Here is a 25041-nt window from a genome sequence, read left to right on the forward strand (position 1 = left end):
AATTGCAGTTCACCCCCCAGCACAAGATAGGACCATCTTTGGGGTTCTCTAGGGTATACAGGTACAGTATAGTAGAGCTATACTGGTAAACCTTCCTGGTATAGACAGTTTATACCAGAAAAATCACTTTTATGGGAGTGAGATTTTCTTTGTTTTAGATTATCTATGCTCGGGCTTTTGCCAGTATGAAATGTCATAAAATGACCACACCCCAAATGACATTACCATACAGGCAAATGTTTTAAATTATGCTGGCAGGGGATTGCTGGAGTACAGCAATGCCCTGATCAGACCCTTTCCTCTTTGAAATGGCTCATGTGCTCAGTGCAACCCTGGGCTCAGGTATCCTAACAAAGCACCTTTCACCAAACTGTTGAACTGCCCTCCTCTTTTGGTTCTGGCTACTGAAATATTCAAGCGGTCTTGGTGTACTACAGTACTGCCAGGGACCTCACTGGGGTGTTATTTACACATCGGTATCCTGTGCATTTATTTAACTTATGAAAACTCTCTTGTAAAATATAATTGGTTGCTTATCCAGGAACTTCATATTAAACTGTTACCAGCCTGAAACTGTTGGCTGAGGTCTTCAGTGGTGTCTGAATGGACGCTCTGCTGCCTATCAGAACATTTTTTTCTCTTTCAAATTATCTTTGTTACACATTTTCTGCTGATTACAACTACTTCTCCCATTGTCAGCACATAATCATAGAATCGAAGGACTGGAAGGGACCTTGAGAGGTCATCTAGTCCCCTGCACTCATGACAGGACTATTATCTAGTGCATCCCTGACAGGTGTTTGTCTAACCTGCTCTTTAAAACCTCCAATGATGGAGATTCCGCAACCTCCCTGTACAGCTGAACAGCTCTTATAAATTATGTAAGGCTAACTGCTCCTCCTTTGTTATGCAAGTACTCTGTCCATGCCTACAAAATAAAGTGCTCCTTGAGGGTGGGAAACAAGTGTTCACTAATTGGAGTCAGTTCCATGAAGGAACAGGCCCTGCAGATCAACAAAATGACAGAAACTGAAGTTAGCTCAATGGAAAGCTCACAAGTTTCTCACCTGAGAGAAGTGGGGTTTTTTCCAGCACTACTGGTTGCCTAAAATAAATTGTGTTCGATATCTCCTTGCATGAGAATCACTAGTCACCTCCAACCCTGTTTCCAAAGCATCACATGCAGCTCCAGTTAAAAATGACTAGGACTAATGTGACTAGTATGTCTCTAACCAACTTGGCGTTTATAACATGCTCATCATCCATTTATCTAAGTGTTTCCACATTCCACTTTGAAAATATAGGGGCTAGTGCCTAAAGTTCACCACAAGTTGTCCAGGTAGTTGTCTGTTTAGTTTGTATTTTCTGAAAGTATTACAGTTCTATTTCACTGTCAGTAAGAATCCATTTTTTAATTTTGTACTTATTATTTGTATTCCAGTACCTCCGACAGGTCACAAGGGAGACCAGGGCCCCATTGTACTAGGTGTTATACAAACACACTGTAATAGACCATTCCTGCCTTGAAGACAGACAAGAGCAGGGGTATTATTGTCCCCATTTTATCATCTCTAGCTAAGGCACAGAGGGCCAACACTCACTGACATTAATAGAAATGTAAGTGACTTGGCCAAGGTCACACAGGAAGTCTGTGGTAGAGCTGGGAATTAAATCCAGATCTCCTGAGTCCCGGCCCACTGCCTTAATCACAAGACCATTCTCTCTCTCTCCCCCTCCCTCTCTTTCCTGGAAGAGAGTCTATTTCTGGAAATCAATGCATGCCAAATCACTATCAATAAGGAGTTGAATAGAGACATTTCCCACAGAATTTGCGGCTTTTTTCCACATTTCAAATTTGAACATGGATTAATGAATTCTGAACTTTTCACTCAAAAAGGAGCTGATTCTGAGAAAAAGATGGCTTCCAAATTAGAAGCTAAAAATCAGAATTTTTGACAGTTTTCTATTGGAGGAATCGGTTTCACTGACTTTCGTCAGAGTGAAAAACTGAAGGACAGGACAATACACAAAATGGGAAAAGTTGCAAAAAATTATCTCCAGTTTTATAGAGAGGTGAGTGGTATAACTGCTATTGAAAGAACAGACAAACTTCTAGGCTGGAGAGGAGATGTCAAGACATAGAGAAAAGGCCTAGTGCCTCACAATGCACACCTTTTCATGGCTTATTTCTATATTGCTCTGAACATAAGTATTAGGAGCCCTCATTTTGCATCCAGGAGCTAGTGACTTGCTTTGACCTTGGCCATTTCACTTTACCTCTCCTGGTTCCATGTACCCTGTCTCTAAAGTGGGGTAACAATGCTCAGCCACATTTGTAAAGTGCTTTGAAATCTGTGGATGAAAAAAAAGTGATGTTTAACTGATTGGTAATATTTATGTATTTAAATAGCAATGAGTGACCAACCACTGTGACTCCATAGTAAAAGCTTGCTCATGCCATATGTAACTGGAAGCATCATGGATTCCCCAGGTAAGATTTAGGAAGAGAACTAGTTTGCTGTGTGAAGGGGAGATCCACATACTGCTTTCTAAAAGCTCTGAATGTTCCACAACGAGCAGGGTTTTATTTTACATTTGCTGTCCCTGAGCCACCCAGAACATTGGCAGCTCCTGTAAGCCCTAAAGATGGGAGGTGTTCAGGAAAATTTGTACAGGAGTTGTCAGAGTAGCTAACTGGATCAAAAGATTTCAGTTCTCTGTTTTGAAGTATGCTTTACTGTAAAAATAATTAAGCAGTGGCAGGAAACTCCACTTGTATCCTTGGCAACTACTGTTTCCCTTAAACTAGGTCAAGTGAAATAAGGTATATGAAGGTGAATATACATGAGCCCTGGGTTCTTTCTTTTCCTAATAGGTCATTTTTCAGGATGAGTATTTTGGGAGAAAAGACATCTATACGAAGATACACTATCTATTGACCTGGCAGCATCTGTTTATTTTTAGACCACAAAAAAAAAGTGCTTATTGCTTATGTCAGATACGCTGTGTGTGAAAGAGTCGAGTAGGAGCAGAACTAAAAGGCACAAGCAATAAGGATCATAGAAATGGATGAAACAGGGCTGTACAATAGTCTGTTCTCTTCTTGAGTTTTCAATTATATATACCCAAAGTGGGTAGAAGTCCCACTTTGACAGGCAGAACTGATGTGAGTTGCTCCATATTAACAGAACAGGGGGAAACTGTGTTTAACTGCCCTGAATGTTTTCACTTTACATTGTTTTATATACTGTATTTTGAACATGTGCTATGGTGTTGTGCATGATACTGTATTGTACTAGCAAATGAGAAAGACACAAACTCCTTACAGAACCAGAAAAATACATATACTCTGACAGACAGTTGCAGTCTCCTTTCTGAGGACTTAGAAGTATTTATAGTCTGAGATCCATTTCATATCTTAGTTAAAGGGGTACAAATCCAGAAAGACTCCACTGACCTCAAAAAGAAGTAGATAACAGAGTCTTCCTTTTTTCTTTCTTCTTACAGAAATGTCTAAAGGGGGGCGGGGCGGGGCAGGGGAAGATCCTTTTAAATCTACCATTAGTTTGTCTAAAGAAAAGTGTTTCACATGCATGACATTGTATACTTTTAGTCCATACTAGGTCATATAATTCTGTTCCTCATTAAAGACATTGATCAAAATCGAGACCTGGCGTATATGGTATGACATCATTAAGGTCAGGAGTTCACTTATGTCAGCCCTGGATTTGGACTTTTAATGAGTGGTGGAAAGAGCACAAGCTCCCCCATGCCCACAAATTTCTGTTAAGGGTTATTACCAATGCCCTGTGTATTCTGAAGCAAGATTGAACTGAATTCTGCTGCAAAACCCCCATTTTTTTGTGGCACTCTGTTGTGACAGATTGGAAATTTTACTTCGTTTATATGAAGCAATTGAGGTTTTATTGAAATCAATAGGACACGAGTAATACAATCAATAAAGGAACTCCTTGGATGGTGTTTATTTTTGTTCTATTCAGTTAGTTACTATGTCCCTTATTTTCAGTTTTCATTGTGAGTTCTCATCTTCTGTCATGCCTACTTCTGACCCACCTCATTTTCCTTCTTCCCTCATTGTTTCCTTTCAGTTGCTCCCTCCCTAATGGTCAACAAGCCTCTTCTGTAAATAATCTGACCTCTGGGGAAGGAAAGTGATCAGAGAAAAGGGCTCAATTCTGCTCCCATTGAAGTCAGTGGGAACAGAGTTTGACCTGAAGGAAGGAAATGATTCAAAGGCATTTATTCAAATGTCTTTTAAAAACATTTGCCCTTCCAGCAGTTTGACTTTCTTTTCCCCTTCTCCTTCATGTAAATGTTGGAGTTTTCTACTTCAGGTGAAGGGAATATGAAGCTGAGGTCACACTTTTCTTGCTAGAAACAGTTGGAAAATTGAGCAGGGGAGCAGTTAAATCAGAGGCAGAGTGCAAGTATATTGAAAATTACACCCTTCCTGCCTGCTTTTCCTCTCACTTATTATGGTTTTACATTGTTATAACCCCATTGACTTGAATGGAGTTATTCCTCATTTGCACTGGGGTAGGTGAGAGAATCAGTCCTCATGACTTCAGATGGGCTGAACACACTTCCTGCCACATAGTTTTAAGTTATACTGCACAGCAGTGTATTAATAATAAACAGTCCCTCAGTTTAATCAGCAGTGATCTGAGGTTTCTTTGGTATCAGTTGAGGCACTGGTGGTCTCCAGCCACACCTTCTCTATTTCAAACTTTTCACCACAGGACAGCCAGACTTCCAGCTTGGAAGGGCTAACAGAGATAGCCCAAAGATACCTTTGGGCTTGCAAACTGTCCAATACTGCAGGCCTAATGCCCATCTCTCTCTCTCTCTCAAACACCGCCCCCCCGGCTGAACTGCACAGCATATCGAAAACATCAAATTAATGCTGTTTTTTCAGAAAGTTCCTGCTCTACCACTTACACATGGTAGATGTTCACATTCATTGCTCTTGACAGTCTGATATGAGGTAATTTAATTTAAACACCCAGATGAAAGAGAAACCAGAGGTATTTTTTTTAAAAAAGCCAACTCTTGTTATACCCCAAAAAAAAAAAAGAAAAAAAAGAAAAAGCTGCTTGAGAGAGAGAGCAGCTTAGGAGCCATGTAGTGCACTGATTTATAAGAACTCCCCACTGATTTTTGTAGAGTTCTACTTTAAAATCAGTGGTGCACTACTACAGCATGAGATTTTTCATTTTTTTTACCTTTTAGTCATTCAGGAAAACACTTTGCATTAATTCAAGAGGTTTAAATCAGCTCTGTAAGGTTCTGTGTTTTGTTTTCTCCTGGGAAATGAAGATCAGTTTGTTTTCTCGTTCTGAACTCCTCCTCTGTCCGGCTATGCGTGAGCACACACTCATGCACGCCCTTAGTGTTAGGGGAGACAAATAATGAATTATCGAACCAAGTGTCTGTATTTAAAAATAATAACAAAGCAATTAAAAAAACCCAAAAAAAACAAACTACAACAAAAAACCAGCATGGAACACAAATATTTATGCAGCCACCGTCTCTTTTTGACTGGGGGCTGAAAGGAGTCCCCCAAGATTCACTGTTGTTCTCAGGTACCTTAAAACACCACTCTCAGGTGGCATGCCTGAAAACAAATGAGAAAAGGTGAAAAACAAAAACAAAAAACCCTTAGGGCTGTTGATTAATTGCAGTTAACTCACGAGATTAACTCAAAAAATTAATCCCAATTAAAAAAATTAATCGCAATTAATCACGGTTTTAATCTCACTGTTAAACAATAGAATACCAATTGAATTTTATTAAATAGTTTTGATGTTTTTCTACATTTTCAAATATATTGATTTCAGTTGCACAGAATACAAAGTATACACTGCTCACTTGATATTATTTTATTACAAATATTTGCACTGTAAAAACAATAAAAGAAATTGTATTTTTCAATTCACCTCATACAAATGCTGTCGTGCAATCTCTTGTGAAAGTGCAATTTACAAATGTAGATTTTTTTTTGTTACATAACTGCACTCAAAAAACAAAATAATGTAAAACTTTAGAGCCTACAAGACCACTCATTCCTACTTCTTGTTCAACCAATCACTAAGATAAACAAGTGTGTTTACATTTATGGGAGATAAAGCTGCCTGATTTTTGTTTACAAGATCATTTGTTTACAAGATCAAGACAGTGAGAACAGGCATTCGCATGGGACATTTGTAGCCGGCATTGCAAGGTATTTATGTGCCAGGTATGCTAAACATTCGTATGTCCTGTCATTCTTTGGCCACCATTCCAGAGGACATGCTTCCATGCTGACGCTCATTAAAAAAAAATAATGTGTTAATTAAATTTGTGACTGAACTCCTTTGGGGAGAATTGTGTGTCTACAGCTTTGTTTTACCCGCATTCTGCCATATATTTCATGTATAGTAGTCTCGAATGATGACTCAGCACATGTTGTTTGTTTTAAGAACACTTTCGTGGCATATTTGACAAAATGCAGAGAGGATACCAATGTGAGATTTCTAAAATAGCTAAAGCACTCGACCCAAGGTTTAAGAATCTGAAGTGCCTTCCAAAACCTGAGAGGGACGAGGTGTGGAGCTTTGAGAAGTCTTAAAAGAGCAGCACTCCAATGTGGAAACTACAGAACCCGAACCACCAAAAAAGAAAATCAACCTTCTGCTGGTGTCATTTGACTCATGATGATGAAAATGAACATGCATCGGTCCGCGCTGCTTTGGATTGTTATCAAGGAAAACCCATCATCAGCATGGCAGGCTTGTCCTCTGGAATGGTGGTTGAAGCATGAAGGGACATATGAATCTTTAGCACATCTGGCACATAAATATCTTGTGATGCTGGCTACAAAAGTGCCATGCGAACGCCTGTTCTCACTTTTAGGTGACATTGTAAACAAGAAGCGGGCAGCATTATCTCCCGCAAATGTAAACAAACTTGTTTGTCTGAACAATTGGCTGAACAAGAAATAGTACTGAGTGGACTTGTAGGCTTTAAAGTTTTACATTGTTTTATTTTTGAAAGCAGTTATTTTTTTCTACATAATTCTACATTTGTAAATTCAACTTTCATGATAAAGAGATTGCACTACAGTACTTGTATGAGGTGAATTGAAAAATACTATTTCTTTTGTTTTTTACAGTGCAAATATTTGTAATAAAAATAAATATAAAGTGAGCATTGTACACTTTGTATTCTGTGTTGTAAATGAAATCAATATATTTGAAAATGTAGAAAACATCCACAAATATTTAAATAAATGGTATTCTATTATTGTTTAACAGTGCGATTAATCACGATTTTAATTTTTTTTAATCACACGATTAATCACAATTAATTTTTTAAATCATTTGATAGCTCTAAAAAAACCCCAACCTTAACTTGGTAGCCTGTTGCAAGGAGGTGGATGTTAGCATTCTAAAAGTCCGCACCTTATCAAATCAGAGATCTCTTGCTAGGCTTCCTTCAGATTCATCCCTGTCGAGATACCTATAAGAAATCAGTCAACTAATGAAATCTAGATCAAGAGAGATTTGGGGGATGACGGATTTTATTTATTTCCATATGTAATTAAAATACATGCAGATGTTCCAGTTTGTGTCTATAATCATATTGTACAACTGTGTGAATTTCTTATTGTTAACTCACTATCCAAATATCCCACTTACCTTCTGTAGTCTACACTTACTCATTAGCAATTTTTATACTTTTTTAAAAAAACCCAAACCCACCTTTTCAAACTTGAAGCATAATTTACCCCACTTGCTATATGTATTTTAAAACAAACTATAATTTTCTGTTTTATTAATGTAAATAGTAACCTGTACAGGTGTGATATATGAATTCTCCCATGTTATAATCTTGCTTTTCATCTGCTATTCTTTTCTCATACATATTTTCGGGGGACAGAGATGGAAACTACAATTGTATTTTAAAAATGCACAAGAATAACATGCTACTTGCTTGCTATACAATTCAGCCCCTTTGTTATAACCTTACACTCAAAAAACCTTTGTGCTGACCATACTTTTACAAGCTGACAATAATCAAAACCCTCAGGGAAAACATATATTCCATATATAGTTTCTCTTTCCTGCTTTTGGTTACAGAGATATAACACTTCATACAATGGTAACTGACCTTCATTGGTCAGATTTTCTCTGTGATAAACTTTACAGGTTCATTCTCTTGTGAGATTATACTACACATCATATGACTTACATAATTATCTCAATTGGCTAAGCCCATCCATGCATGGGAATACCATTAGCTCACATTACTATATGAATGTGCACATAGTAATGTTTTAATCAGTTTGATCAATCCTGTACCCTTCAATATCCTGATTGTTTGTTTATTTTATAAAACTCTCAAAGGTTAGGAAAGAAATAGGCAAGCAGATGTGCATCTCAGCTCCCAGTAGCTAGAAAAAAATTGCAAACTCCTTCCAGTCATTAATATCACTGAGTCTTATTTTTGCAAATATTTGAAAGAGCCTTCTTTGTGATTCTGAGATACGGGTCTATTGCGCTCAATACCATACTGAACCTAATGTAACAAGTTAGTGCTGCTCAGTTTGGCATGCAAAATTGTACACAAGCCAAAATGGTGGTCCAGTCCTGCCCCCATTTTAGTGAATGGCAGAACTCTCATTGAAATCAATGGCATAGGAGTAAGACGTAAATTAAAAGTGCTACTGGTACGTTCTGATATTAATGAGAAATCTCGGGTACTGCCTATACAATACCATGTGTTAGATACTATGGTAATGAGAGTAGTCATAGAAATAAGCTTTGCCTTTTTGTTTTTTGCAAGAACCTAGTCACTCTTACATAACATAAAGTCAACAGCCAGGGTATGATCCTGCAACCCTTATTCCTAGGAATAATTCGGGCTCAACCTTGTTCTAGATATCACATCTTTTTGTAAGACAAATGTGTTCTTTCTGCCTAAAGATTTTTGTTGTGTTTTAACAAGTACAGTACAATCTGTATCACAGAGAATGAAGTAAATGTCTTAACAAAGTGTTTAAAATAATAATATAATATCTGCACAAACCTAAGAATGCTCCACAGAAGTTCTGAATAAATTGTGCTCTGTTTTAAAATTGGAATTCATTAAAATCAGATTCATACAAGTACCGTCCCACATTTGACTTTGAAAAAGGCTGTGGAATAATATCCGCTTTTGGTAGCAATTAAAAATAGCGACCTAACCAGTCTGTTAAAGGCTTTACTGTTTAGGAGTAAATTTTCAAAACAGTGTTTGGTGATTTAACTATGCACCTCTCCCATTAATAATTAAACACAGTTAAATCCCCAGTAGAACACTTTGAAAATGAAACCCTGGCTGTAAATTCAGTGTCTGCACAGAATCTATAAATATCACAGATGCTTCTATAGGACTTTTTGCTTTCAGCTCTCATTCACCATTGATTATCTGTACCATAATTTTAACTGAGTTACTCTTTTTCCTTGTACATCTGGCAGTATAAATACATCTGACACAATACTTTATTGATGGTTTGTCTGTCATTCTTGGGTTTTTAACAGTGGACTTTCTTCAGCCAACCTATCTTGGGTTCTGTGATGATGATTTTACTCTCTGATTAAATAGCGATATGCAGGCAGTTTACTCCTTATTGTGCAAAAGTCAAAGATATGGTATTAACATGCTGTGAGATGGGCAGTGGGGGAAAATCAAATCACTTATTGTTTGTTTACTCAGGCCCTTAGAAATTGATTATATAAAGCTCCTCTAATAAGTTGTCAAAGAATGTGTTCACCAGTAGATAAGCAAATGTCTGCTTTAACAATAAACAGACCACAAAATGGCCCTAGCTGCCAACAACTTAGCCTGCTTAGTAACAGTGTCAGTTTTGGAAGGCATAGAGATTGTAATACTCAATATGCAGCTGTTCAAGATTTTCCATTTTAATGGTAATAAACCAATTCATCCTTAAGATCTCTTTGCCTTTCAAATCTCAGTGCACTTTTTAACAGGTTTAAGGTATGGGCTGCAAAGACTGTTTTGTAGTCTGCTTATGTTACTGCAGAGAATTACGTGAATACTGACAGTAACATTCTTTGTTGACAATACGAGAGGGGAGAGGGGAAACTGCCTGTAATCAGTTTGTGAGAGTCTGAATGATCCTTAATAGTGGCTGCTCAAAGGATGGTAAGGCACCATTAAATACATGTTAGAGGTTAATTTGTTTAACAGGATCTGAATTGAAGTGTTTATTAGAAATGGGCCCAAACTGAAGTCATTTATTTTAGCGTCTTCGTCCCACCACTCTCTCAAATTCTGGAATTTGGATATAATAGACCTTGGATCTGACCCTCACCTGATTTAGTTTGACTTTACAAAAGGCCAAGGTTTTATAAAACGGAAACCCACAATTTTGCCCATCTCTAGTTATTACTAGTGTCTTTCTAGCCTGGCTAATACCCTACTTAAAGCCTTTTATATAATGACATTGAAACTGAGTAACATATAAAGCTATGTAAAATGATCTCTCTGCATTTTAAATAGTATTCGTCCATCATAGTAAAGGCTCAAGCTATTAGTTTGACATACTGTGCTGTTTGTACAGTAGTATTAATTCATGTTAGAATTCCATAGTTAGTTGTAGTTAGGCATATGAAACATCACATTTAATATTCTGTAACTTTTATTCCTAGAAGAAAAATTCAAGTCTTGATTAAACTTCTTACTAAAATGTTTGATTAATCACTTTTAGCTTTACTTAGTATCCTACCAAATGTTGAATTTAACCTTTTCCCACTTATTATATTTATTTTCAGAGAGGCTGCTGATATCAATAACAGAAGGGAGACAGATAGATGCCAAAAATGGACAAATACAATTTCTCTTTGTCTGAGAGAGAGAATGATTCCTTTGTTTGTGAGAGTGAAGAGGATTGTTCTGTGCACTGAGCTTATGACAATGACTTTGATTTTATAAAGGTCACCTCAGTTTAATTATATTTTTAAAATTTACTCCAGATTCTTTCCAGTATTTAGTTTGTTAAGGTGTTGACACAATTTTGCTGACATTTTTCATAAGTGGATTATGCTCACAGTCAGTTTTTTAAAGCAAACAGATGGCTTCTCAAACAGAGCATGCCCACAGAAATTTTTTCATGGTATCTTTAGAATTATAACAGCACTGTCACAAGGGATAAGTTTGTTACTAATTGGCTTGTGACAGATGATTCAAAATCATTTTTGCTTCCTCAGCTTGCTCAAATGAACCAGCTGTTTAAAAAAAATTCCGAGGAAACTCAGACATAGATCAGTCAGTACACAAATGAATACAATATTTTGGTAGGTACATTTCTATTTCTAGAAGGAAAGTAAAATTAGATTCTCCCCAGAATCTCAAAAACATTTTATGGAAGTAAATTTTAGTTCTTGGATCCAAAAGAAATTTTAAAGCATTGCCAAGATAAACTTGTAAACCATAATCAATTGTAATGGCCTGATTATTTAAATATTCAATAGATCAATGAACTATCATCTTTAGCATTAAAACATCAAACGTGAAATAGCTGCACTTCCTAGGGCCACAGATACAAATCTTGACAGGGTTCACTCAGCCTGCCATCCTTCCAAGACAGATAAATTAAATACCAAGTAGGATTCCATGAGTGGGTCTTTCACAGGAAACTCGAATGAAGGCCTGATTTACAGTGAGGCATGAAAGGATTTCCATGCCCACCTTTTGCCAGAAAAGGAAGAAATCAAAAAGACAGCACAGACCATCCGTTTAAGCTTTGCTTTTAATATCTACTGAATTTCATCTCTCCTGTGTTGCTCCTGCTTAATGGGAAATATTCACCCCCACTCATAGCATGTGTGAATTGTTATGACTACCCACATGGAACTGTGTGTAATATGGGTTCATGAGACAAAACAGCTGAAATTGTCTTCACAAACACACAGGTTAGAAGGACTTCAGGAGCTCCCCGGGTACCATACCATTATTAATTATTATTATTATTATTATTATTTATTTCACATTTATATTCTGGTAACACCCAGAGGCCAGTCAGGAGTGGGGCTTCATTGTGACAGGTGCTGTACAAACACATGGGAAGACACAGCCCCAGCTTCAGGATATTATTCTATATGGTATTTCCATTCTTAACATAATGCCAGCTTTAGACTCATACATTTTAAAGCTAGACGGGCTATTATGATGATGTAGTCTGACCTCCTGCCTACCATAGGCCATAGAATGTCAGAGCCTTTAGTCTTATGCAGATGCAACAAATTAACACCAATTCCCAGGTGGAGCCTGTGCTCCACCCAGTGTGGTCTCCCTGGCAGTCAAGTTCATGGGAAAGATGCCGACTTAGCTGTGGCCTCAGGGCCATAACATGGGAAGGGGGCAGGAGACTAGACAGCCAGGGACACTGTTTAAAAGCAGGCTGGGCTGTTCAGGTCAAAGCCACCTTGCTGGGCTGATAACTCCAGTCAGGCTGGAAATTCCCTTTCTCTTGAAATGGATGATGGCACGTCGCACAATAGGAAATGAAGGATGATGGTCCATCTCTGGGCCAGGATTCCCAAGCTACCCTGCTACACCATTGCATGTAAGAGATCTTCCCTCTCATAACTAAAGGTATTTTTTCAGTTAGAGTGGGGCCTGGATCTCTTCCCAAACAAGAAGTTTATTTTATTCTGCATTCACCTTGCAAATTAATGTTGACATTTACTCAGATCATTTGTTTCAGAGTAGCAGCCATGTTAGTCTGTATCCGCAAAAAGAAAAGGAGGACTTGTGGCACCTTAGAGACTAACAAATTTATTTGAGCATAAGCTTTCATGAGCTACAGCTCACTTTATCGGATGAATGTAGTGGAAAATACAGTGGGGAGATTTTATATACACAGAGAACATGAAACAATGGGTGTTACCATACACACTGTAAGGAGGGTGATCAGGTAAGGTGAGCTATTACCAGCAGAAGGGGGGGAACCTTTTGTAGTGATAATCAAGGTGGGCCATTTCCAGCAGTTGACAAGAAAGTGTGAGGAACAATAGGAGGGCGGGGGGAGAATAAACATGGGGAAATAGTTTTACTTTGTGTAATGACACGTCCACTTCCAGTCTTTATTCAAGCCTAATGTAATGGTGTCCAGTTTGCAAATTAATTCCAATTCAGCATTCTCTCATTGGAGTCTGTTTTTGAAGTTTTTTTGTTGAAGAATTGCAACTTTTAGGTCTGTAATCGAGTGACCAAAGAGATTAAAGTGTTCTCCGACTGGTTTTTGAATGTAATAATTCTTGACATCTGATTTGTGTCCATTTATTCTTTTACGTAGAGACTGTCCAGTTTGGCCAATGTATATGGCAGAGGGGCATTGCTGGCACATGATGGCATATATCACATTGGTAGATGTGCAGGCGAATGAGCCTCTGATAGTGTGGCTGATGTGATTAGGCCCTATGATGGTGTCCCCTGAATAGATATGTGGACACAGTTGGCAATGGGCTTTGTTGCAAGAATAGGTTCCTGGGTTAGTGTTTTTGTTGTGTGGTGTGTGGATGCTGGTGAGTATTTGCTTCAGGTTGGGGGACTGCTTTTGACACGGTCTCCCACAGTATTCTTGTCAGCAAGTTAAGGAAGTATGGGCTGGATGAATGCACTATAAGGTGGGTAGAAAGCTGGCTAGATTGTCGGGCTCAACGGGTAGTGATCAATGGCTCCATGTCTAGTTGGCAGCTGGTATCAAGTGGAGTGCCCCAAGGGTCGGTCCTGGGGCCGGTTTTGTTCAATATCTTCATAAATGATCTGGAGGATGGTGTGGATTGCACTTTCAGCAAATTTGCGGATGATACTAAACTGGGAGGAGTGGTAGATATGCTGGAGGGGAGGGATAGGATACAGAAGGACCTAGACAAATTGGAGGATTGGGCCAAAAGAAATCTGATGAGGTTCAATAAGGATAAGTGCAGGGTCCTGCACTTAGGATGGAAGAACCCAATGCACCGCTACAGACTAGGGACCGAATGGCTAGGCAGCAGTTCTGCGGAAAAGGACCTAGGGGTGACAGTGGACAAGAAGCTGGATATGAGTCAGCAGTGTGCCCTTGTTGCCAAGAAGGCCAATGGCATTTTGGGATGTATAAGTAGGGGCATAGCGAGCAGATCGAGGGACGTGATCGTTCCCCTCTATTCGACATTGGTGAGGCCTCATCTGGAGTACTGTGTCCAGTTTTGGGCCCCACACTACAAGAAGGATGTGGATAAATTGGAGAGAGTCCAGCGAAGGGCAACAAAAATGATTAGGGGTCTGGAACACATGACTTATGAGGAGAGGCTGAGGGAGCTGGGATTGTTTAGCCTGCAGAAGAGAAGAATGAGGGGGGATTTGATAGCTGCTTTCAACTACCTGAAAGGGGGTTCCAAAGAGGATGGCTCTAGACTGTCCTCAATGGTAGCAGATGACAGAACGAGGAGTAATGGTCTCAAGTTGCAGTGGGGGAGGTTTAGATTGGATATTAGGAAAAACTTTTTCACTAAGAGGGTGGTGAAACACTGGAATGCGTTACCTAGGGAGGTGGTAGAATCTCCTTCCTTAGAGGTTTTTAAGGTCAGGCTTGACAAAGCCCTGGCTGGGATGATTTAACTGGGAATTGGTCCTGCTTCGAGCAGGGGGTTGGACTAGATGACCTTCAGGGGTCCCTTCCAACCCTGATATTCTATGATTCTATGATTCTATGACTGTCTGTAAGCAAAGACTGGCCTATCTCCCAAGATCTGTGAGAGTTATGGGTTGTCCTTCAGGATAGGTTGTAGATCCTTGATGATGCACTGGAAAGGTTTTAGTTGGGGGCTGAAGGTGATGGCTAGTGGCGTTCTGTTATTTTCTTTGTTGGGCCTGTCCTGTAGTAGGTAACTTCTGAGTACTCTTCTGGCTCTGTCAGTCTGTTTCTTCACTTCAGCAGGTGGGTATTGTAGTTGTAAGAATGCTTGATAGAGATCTTGTAGGTATTTGTCTCTCTCTGAGGGGTTGGAGCAAATGCAGTTGTATCGTAGAGCTTGGCTGTAGACAATGGATCGTGTGGTGTGGTCTGGATGAAAGCTGGAAGCATGTAGGTAGGAATAGCGGTCAGTAGGCTTCCGGTATAGGGTGGTGTTTATGTGACCGTCGCTTATTAGCACTGTAGTGTCAAGGAAGTGGATCTCTTGTGTGGACTGGTCCAGGCTGAGGTTGATGGTGGGATGAAAATTGTTGACTCCATGTACTGTTGAACAGTTTCATTTCATGTTAGCTACATATTTGCTTGTCTTATTTGCATGCACCATTGTAAGTAGAGAGCTATTGGGCCAGTATTCCTGTGGAGCTCAGAAGATCCACAGTAGCAATTAGAACTGCATGAGTCTGCACTCCAAGTGTCAGGCCATGGATTTGGGCCAATGTTTCCTGTGGATTCCTACTCCTGACGTCTTGGTTGGGGCCCACTGCTTTTCCACACCACTCCATTGCCAGTCAAATCTTTGGGAAATGTTGCCCTATATGTCTTTTAAGCAGATATGAGACATAAGCATCTGTGTAATTTCATCAGAGCACATATTATGAAAGCTAAGACTGACTTATTTTTTGTGAGTATGTAGTAATCCTGGTAATAGGGAAAGGTTTGTCATATATTGAAAAAAGTATTATGGAAAATTTGCTCTTTTCGGTACATATGCTTATGAGTCTGCCAGGGGAATAGGACCTGAACCACTGAAATCAATGGCAAAACTCCCATTGGGTGCAAACAGCACAAATTTAACTTACTGCATGGGAATTATGTAATTTAACAAAACTCTTCCTAGAGTTAAACAGTTAGCAGCTTGGGATCCCCTCCTTTTCTCAGAAAGAAGCCTCAGATCATATGTTGTATAAAAATGTAGCCTAAACGTGGTAAAAGCCAAATCACTAAATTAATTTTGGACTAGAGTTTTATAGCTTTTTTGTATATACACACACAATTATACCGGATACAAATCAAATAATAATCTTCAAGACACTGCCTGGCTGTGTTTAAAATTGAGGTCTTTCTTATTGGCAAATTGTAATAGTCAAATACAAACATCGTAAAAAATGGTAAGGGTGAAGCACTAATACATATTCAAAACTGTTACATCAGGAATTGTAGTCTTCGTACATAGCAGTGACATCAGGCGGACTGACGCCATTATGGCTGAATCTGTAACAACAGATTACCGATAATGCCAAGTATCAGCATTGGATGGGGCTGTATTGTGGGGGCATGGAAGATTGTAGAGCCTAGATGTTTCATCCCTTTCAAAGCAAACTATTTCAAATTACATTCATGATATCAACTTTGGCATAATTGTTAGGTACCAAGAAATCATTACATTAGGTCTCAGATGCTGCCACTAGTCCATCTCTCTAGGTACTTACCAGGATAGGGTCCAGTCACTGTAGTAACTTAGTGCTCTGTAAATAACAATGACTTTAGCCCCACAGCACTCCCTTTCACAGATATGGTAACTGAGGCACAAACAGATGAAGTGACTTTCTGCCAAGTCATGCAGAATGTCTGGGGCAGTGTCGTGGACTTAACCCTGGTCTCTTGAATCCCAATCAAGATCAAGGCTTTTAATCACAAGATCAACCTTCATCCTAAAAGCATAATCACACCTCTCTGAAATGTATGTGGTGCAGATTTTATTTACTGACTTCTTTAAACCTTTGCTGCTCACCAGATTCCAGTCTTCTAAGTGTATCTACCTGCATATTCCTATAACAGTCAGATTGAGCTTTCTCTCTCTTTATAGTTTAGTGCTTCATGAGGAATAGCACACAGCTACTCTTAGTGGAGCTTTTTATTAAATCTGATTCTTAACATCTGTTTAGTGTTGTTCATCAGAACAAGTCCATGTCATCAGGAAATGAAGCAATCAGGCTCTCGTGCACTGGGCTAAGATGACATCTCCAACTGCCATTGTTTCCCAAACATTGTTTACCAGTGCTGAACTCTGCCAGCTACCATTGTTTCTTGCTTTTGTTTACCAGGGTTGAAACAATACAGTGTGCAAGTTATGTACCATGCTGCAATGGAAGGTCACCACTGTGGGCTAAATCCTGCCTGCATCAGTGCTGGAGAATGGGAGAAGCGGAGCAATGTTAGCTGTGCAGTGCTTCCCATTATTATGATGTATAATCACTCTCATGACAGCCTTTTACTTACCCATATCTATCTAGTGCCTTTAGAATACCACAAGGGATGCTGGGGTCATCACCCTTTGAAGATATGCAGGGTCCTGACCATGCGTTCCAGCCCATTACATATGATTTGTTCTATAAGAACTCACACAACATATATGGCATACAAGATACTAGATTAGATTGCCTAGATGTAGAGATGGTGTTATTGTCAGTAAGGGCCAGATCTCTAAAAGGTGTTTAGGCACTTAAGGGTGCAGATAGCTAGTGAGATTTTCAAAGGTGCCTAGAAATCTAAATCCTATTGATTTCAAGGGGAGTCAGGCGCTTTTGAAAATCCCAGTAGGCACCTATCTGCGTATTTAGGTATCTAACTGCCTTTAAAAATCTGGCCCTAAATCTTCATTAAAATATCTCCTGCCCTGAGATTCTGTGTTACATGCATGCTAATGGGCAAGATGTGAAGCACATTGTTTAGGGCTCACTTATACATATCCCTGAAAAGTGTTAAGGGAGCTTCCTTTTTACTGTGCAGGATTCTCTGGTGACTCTGCCCAGCTTTTAAACATGTCACCCAATTCTTGTTCCTGTTGTCCAGTAACTAATGTATTATGACTAAATTCTTGGCTCCACATACAAAATGGCATAACTAGCTTTTCATGGGCACACAGCAGTGCAGGAAAAGCATCATCAATGTACACTGGTGTCCATGTGACCCATACAGATCTCCATGCTAATTACTCCTAACCGTAATAATCTGCATTGGAAAGGCTGTATATGATTGGATCTGGTTCAAATTGCACACACACTGAAACTCATGAGGTGAAATCCTGATCCCATTGAAGTCCATGGCAAAAAATTCTCATTAACTTCAGTGTGACTCCAATTTCACCCATAGGACTACAATCGTTAGCCCCCATCCCAGAGAAATCATCCATAGTTCTATCTGTGGAGGACTAGTATCTCTGTCTCTTGAGAGATGCCAGAATTACAGTGGAAAATGATATGACCCTTTATGTGGGTGATGGAAAATTGGAAGCTTGAAGTACCATTATGCCCCAGTCTAGGACATGTTCGTAAATTTATCCTGCAGATTTCAGTTTTTCCTTATATTTTAAAGGAACTTCCTCTTGCAGTCTGGCATAACTTCTGTTTAATTGTTTTAGAAAATTGTAACTAGTAAAATGGATTTACAAGAAAAGCAAGTGGAAATCTTTTCATTTTGAATGCAAGTATAAACAACTGTATGCAATGATGTACCTAAAGCTGCACTTGGTTTCATGTTGACATTAAGAAGATCAGCTCAAGCTCTTGATAACCCTTCATTTTAATATCTAGCAGAATCTCCTGCTCTTATTTATTTATTTTGTAACACTCATTCTTGTCACTTCATGCAATTTAAAATATCAATATTCATTTCAGAACTTCTAAACATTAGCATGTTAATGGAACTTCCATATAACACCCCCACTCCCTTTTGGACAAAACTGTTTGAAGGAGGCCAGGATATTATAAGTGTGTGTGTGTGTGTGTCCTACACTATGTAGCTCTGACTGTGTTAACCGCACTTTTTTGGTATCATAATTCTCCTTGTTCTCAAATTAAAAACAGCTATCTAGTTGTAATTATGTATTTATAAACTTTCAAAGGGGGATATATATTTTCCAAATTTTATGGGTATCCACACACTGCATTTGTAGCAAGCAAACAATTAATACAAAATATAGACACACAGGTGTTCTTGCTGGTAGATGACTTTTATTTTTAATGTGCACAGGGGGGCAATTGTAAGTCTGCTAAGCAGTCAAAAGATGTCAGTCTGGTAGCATGATTGTTATTGTTTTTTATTAATGCGTCGTATAGACCAAAGAGTAAACTCATTTTATATTTTGGTAACTTCTCTAACTCTCGTTTCTCAGTGGCCTCTCTATGTTGTAATGTAGATAACATAAGTGCATTTATTTTTATTTGAAATCTCCAAAAATGTTAATTGTTCATCATTGTGTCTGTGACAAAGAATGAGACGCACAGTTTATTATATTTGAAGATCGGTATTTTCTCTGATGTTTAAAAACTGGATTGAGTTTCACCTTTGAAGTGTTTTGACATGGTATAAAAGAAGCTTTTTGTGCATCAAATCCTGGGTTCATGTTAGTCTGCTGGAAGGTCACAGATGAAATGGGTTGAATGGATTCAGCATGGTACATAGAAATGTTTGCACATCTCGTAAACACACCTCTGTCAACGAGAGGCTTAGGACTGGATAGCCAGCCATGACTAAGGGGTGTTAACAGGGCTATGTGAGAAGGCTTTCATTAGTACTAAAATTCCCCCCAATTTACCCCACCTATAAGATTTGGGATGATTAAACATTTTCATTTGTTTCAAAGAGTGGAGTAATGGAGCCACTGGCAGTAGCAGTGTGGTGGTGGTTTTGTAGAATCACTATTCCAGCACATACATTGGTGACGTATCTGAAGAGAACAATTTTCTATTGATTCAGTTACGGTTGTCACTGGCCTGGGTATAAACAGGCAGGCCTACTATAATGTATTGATTTCTCATCTATTTGAGAGAACTCCTAGCTCATTATTATTAAATCAAGTTTTTTTCCCCCTTAATATGGAGAAGGGTCTTTCCACTGATGCTTCTGCCTTGAGATCAGCTTAACAAACTGCTGCTGTGGTTTGATGGGACCCTTGGGTTCTGCACTCCCAAAGGCTTCGCCTTAATACACTGCCCCTTCAGCCAGTCCACAGAACAATGAACTAGCTAGAAAAAGGTATAAATGACTATAAAATCCCTCTACTGACAATCAGTATTTTTCATTGTTGTATGCAGTGTTGTTGTAACCATGTTGGACCTATGATATTAGGGAGACAAGGTCACTGAGGTAATATCTTTTATGGGACCACCCTCTGTTGCCAGACCTGAAGAAAGAGCTTTGTGTAAGCTCAAAAGCTTGTCTCTTTCACCAACAGAATGTAGATATTACCTCGCCTCCCTTGTCTCTCAAATTAATAGTTTATAAGACATTGAATCTGCAGGCCCAGCTCACCAAACTCCCTGCTATGACTGCTTCTGCTGCCTTTTATGTTGGCTAAAGGTACGGTGCATTTAAAAAGCTTCCAGATGATTTCACTCCCTTCTGTCTGAGCTGAAATTAATAGTAGGCCCCACTGTGGAACTGAAACAAAGCTGGATGAATTTGAACCGTGTTCCACCATAAAAAATAATTTTAACGAGGACATGAGAACAGCAGCTCCACTTTAAGTTCTTAATGATCTATATTATTCATGCCTTTTTTTCTTTGTGTATTTCTATATACTCTTAGGGACAAGGAGATCTGCTGAAGAATGCCAAGAATGAAGCCATAGAGAATATGAAGCAGATCCAGCTGGCCTGCTTGTCATGTGGACTGAGCAAAACTGGAAGTGGAAATGTGGATGCAAAATCAAAACGATGCCTTGAGGCAATAGAGGAGAAGGATACTGGGGATGAGAATGGCAGGTTGTGAGAGAAGGCAGAGCTGTCATATTTGTCATATATTTCAATAACTTTAAACTATTTTTTTAAAGCATTTAAATTTCACACAGGAATGCCTTCTTGCAGGGTGTTGAAAGTATTAAAATCCTCACAATGTCAGTATTTTAATGCAGTTAATTTATCTAAGTTAAACTCTTTAGTAGTGAAATTTCTAATAAATCCGAGGAGTGGTTGGGGAGTGTGAATGAGAGAGAGAACATATGTGTGGAATCCTAGAAAAGCCCGTTTAAGAGTTGCTTTATCCATTTACTAGTTTATTCTTTTGTCATCTTTGAACACACATGTTAATTCTGAAGATCAAAACAAATAGACTACTTATTGTATCAATTTTGTGCTTCGTTTGACTTTCCTGCCTTTGTCATTTAATTTACAACTTTTAATATATTCTGTTTAAATTAAACAAAACAGATTTCACTGACAAATAACCATTTGTTGTAAGGGTGAAATTAATGGATTGCTATAAATCCTCAACATCATTTTTAATGATCAATTAAAAATAAGTAAATGAAATATTAAACAGAATTTCTAGATAGTTCCTGATTGGATTTCAGATGGACATTTCATAGAATTTTAGCTAGTCTTTGAAATACATGTATCTGAAATATATTCAGATAATACATAGTAATGTAAGAAATAGCTAACTTCTTTCATTCAAGAAGGTCAGTGCAACATTTTAGCTCTGCAGAACAGCTGCGATCTTTGCAGAAATGCATTTAACATGTGTAATAATAAACACAGCTTCTGCCCTCTAGTTATGAAGTGAGAATTGTGAGTAGTCATCAATGATAAAATAACATGACAGTGATCTTCAGTAATTCTGAAATATTCATGAATGCCAATATTTGAAGGAAGGTTATAGACTTCACAAACTGAGCTTTATATGAAATTTAGAGAATGGGTTAATTTTTTCTTGCCTTACTCATACCAGTGATCCCACTTAAGTCCGGTGAGTAAGGTAAGCAGGATCTGGCCACAGTGTGTCAGTTTTAAGAAGTGTTCTGTGCTAGAGATGTAAGACTGCAGAATTGCTGAGGATATAGCATAGAGAAATGGCTTGAAAATACAGGGGAGCAGCATTCTTGTGCAGCAATTATAAATGTCATGAGACAACAAATCACTACGGTAGTTTTGAGAATTAACTCCATTATGCTACTGTACTGTCATTTAATGTACACAGCAGAGATGCAGGACAACAAATGAATCCTTATCCTGTCATCCTTAATAGGGTCCCGCTCATGTATTCTCATGGTGTTCATTTCAGTCTTGTGCTTCAGTGTAGTATTTGTGTTTCCTCTAACAGAACTCAGCGTTCTATGGGTATAAAAGACTATATTTATTTAAAGCATTGCTTTTATTTTGAAAAGCTACTTTTTAAATTAATTTGATTAACAAATGTGCTAATTTTCTGAACTTAACAAAGGGTAAATTATTGAAAGTTTGGCCGTCTGAAAATCTTATATAGCTACTGTATTAAGTTATTTTTGACTTCTTAATAACACTATAATGTTCATGTTGCGCATTACTGAGAGAGTAAAGCTATGAAACAACTTTAACCCATGTTTTTAAAGTGATTTTACACAAAAGGCAAACACTGAAAAGTGATTAAGAGCATGTGTTAGAATTTGGGTGAGTTGTATGTGATAAGGTTCTGTTCTGTCTTGAAGCCCATTATTTAAAGCATTATAACTTAGTTGCCTGAAATTTGATTATATACAGTAAGAACCAGATATCTTCCCTCCCCCCCCCCCACACACTATGTTAACCAGTCATTTAGGACTTTGATTTTGTGTGTGTGTGTGTGTGTGTGTGTGTGTGTATTTGTATTACAGTTTCCTTGTGTGACTTCAGGTGGGGGTTTCTTTTGGGTGCCAGTCAAGGAATAAATAACCCTGCCCAAATTAATGTTATAAGCATGCAAGGACAAATTCTTCCTTTAGATTCTGTTCTATCAATTTCAACAGGAGTCATGTATATGGCAAACAGAACTTGGCACTCAGAGGTTAGTGTCAAATGGAACAAAAATTGTTAAGCTAACTTTATGCCAGTTATTAACACAATTTCTTTTAGGAATGATCTGTGTAAAGGGAAGGGTTTCTTTGGAAAAGAACTCTGTTTCCTGTGCTATTTTCTTTTAAAATGAAAACAGCCTTAATTTTTTTCACTTTGAAAGTCAATTTGAAATCCCTTCAAGTACTGAAGTTTTTCCTCGCTCTCTGGTTTTATAAATTGCATGGGTGGTAAAATATAGACAAGAGCTTGATTTACAAGTTGAAGCTGGCAAAAGCAGTTACTATGCAACAATGTTGAACTCCCTCTATACATATGGAGAAGGGACAGAAGATCGGTGGAAAGGCCTCTAATCACATGTACATCCATCTTTCATAACAGGTTTAGTGTGCATAAATTGTATTGGAAATTAAAGGACAAATCTTAAACCCAGCTCAAGTCGCCAGGCTGGGTCCTGGGCAGAGGGTGCTGGGAAAGAGAAATCCTCCCACCTCTTTAGGATGTAGAACAGTTGTGGAGCTTCCTCACATGGCTGGAGTAGCCTCCATACTCCCTCTCCATAGGTATAGGACCAAGAGATTAATCCCCAGGCCCTTCCCTCATCTGCCTCTGCTCATTAATTCATCCTCTTAAAAGCTTATGTGCCACGCAGCATAATAAAAACCCTTCCTTGGAAAAAGGGATGTGGAGGGATCATGCCCAGCCTAACCAGCAGCAATACACATGAGAGAAGCTTTCTAAAGAAGAGCTCCGTGTAAGCTCAAAAGCTTGTCTCTTTCACCAGCAGAAGTTGGTCCAATAAAAGATATGACCTCACCCGCCTTGTCTCTCTAATATACTAAGGACAGTAATGTCTCAATATGTGCAATTAGTTCTGGCTGTTGTGTAAAATCAAAGTCTATAGTTCATCCAAAACTGTTGGTGGATGCACATTTGCTAGTGCATTCTGGTGCTGAGCTTGCAGTCTCTCTCTCTCTCTCTCTCTCTCTCTCTTTTTTTAATCAAAATAATTTTTTACCAAATTTTCACACACCTGTTCCCTACTCCTGGGCTCAGACAGTGGAAATTAACATGTGCCTCATCACATGGGATCAGGTTAACATTAATGAAAGGCTTACATGGCACTGTTACTTTTTTCTATATTATTTGCCCATGGTTTTTATGCTATTTTAAATAATCGTACAGCTTCCAAATACAGATGCATCTCAGGCCAAACGTCAAATCCCTGCATGTCCCTCCTTTTTTAGTCTCATTTCCCTAAATATAGTAATCAGATAACTGCATGCACAGAGAGAGCTTGCCTGTATAATAACCCATCTCTTCATTCTATCCCTTCAGACTAAAACATTAGGTCATAACCTCCTTGGAATCCGTCCCATTCCCAGAGCAATAGACAATGTCATCACTCAAGACACTGAAAGCTAAAATGTTTTATAAAAGAAGCTGAAGGCAGAGTTTATGGAGAAAAGCTCTCTTCTTCACCAGTACTTATTTTAGATATGGTGATGGTACCATATTTTACTGTTTCAGACATGTACAATAGACCTACCACAAGATGTCATAACAGTAATTAACTTGTCATACTATATCTCAGTCTTATTTCTTGTAAAATTAGGTACATAGGAGGAAAGAATAATGTTAAAGAATGAAAACTTGTCTAGGTACTTGGGCACTAAAGATGGTATAATCACTTCATGCACCAGACTTTCACTTCTGGAGATCTTGCTTTTTATCTCTTAGGAGAAATGAGAAATAAATGTGAAAGGGAAAAACATTACTAATGGAATGACTGTGATTATATCTCCTAACCAATCTGCAGCTAGTCAAAATTCTCTGTTTACGAGGAGCCTGACTGGAAAAGCAGGTGAGTGTGAGCAGTCAGAATAGAAATCCGTTGAAGAGTTATGTGGGGAAATTGTACAGTCCATCAGCCGGACTCATAATTTTGAAAAACTATGAAGGTGAAGTTCTACACTGGAAAGTGACTATAGCACCTTGTGACTGCACAGCTCTGCTCTCTGTCGTTATTCAGCATCATATCTGCAAACTTTACTGACTAAAATAACATTTCACTACCTAGTTTAGCCCAACAGAGACAAAATAGCTATGGGGGAGTGAGCTGGATTGTTTCTGGCTTATGGATCCTTAATAAAATTGTTAATTAAACTCCAACTGCAGGGCAAAATACTGCCCACAGTTAGACTGTTCAACCCCATTGAAAACAATGAATTTGGCCGGCAGAATTTTTATTGCTGTTGAGTTACGAGATGA

At 38.5% G+C, this 25041-nt stretch overlaps 1 protein-coding gene across 1 annotated transcript in view; it reads left to right on the forward strand.

Annotated features, from left to right (window-relative positions):
- Positions 1-22316, forward strand: part of PLCL1 (phospholipase C like 1 (inactive)) — a 307264-nt gene extending 284948 nt beyond the window's left edge. The window contains exon 6 of the mRNA XM_048869597.2: positions 20552-22316. Coding sequence (XP_048725554.1) covers positions 20552-20734 — 183 coding nt within the window. The 3' untranslated portion in view covers positions 20735-22316. The remainder of the gene's footprint in view (positions 1-20551) is intronic.
- The last annotated feature ends 2725 nt before the right edge of the window (positions 22317-25041 follow it).

The sequence above is a fragment of the Caretta caretta genome, chromosome 11 (genome assembly GCF_965140235.1).
Source record: "Caretta caretta isolate rCarCar2 chromosome 11, rCarCar1.hap1, whole genome shotgun sequence".
NCBI lineage: Eukaryota > Metazoa > Chordata > Testudines > Cheloniidae > Caretta > Caretta caretta.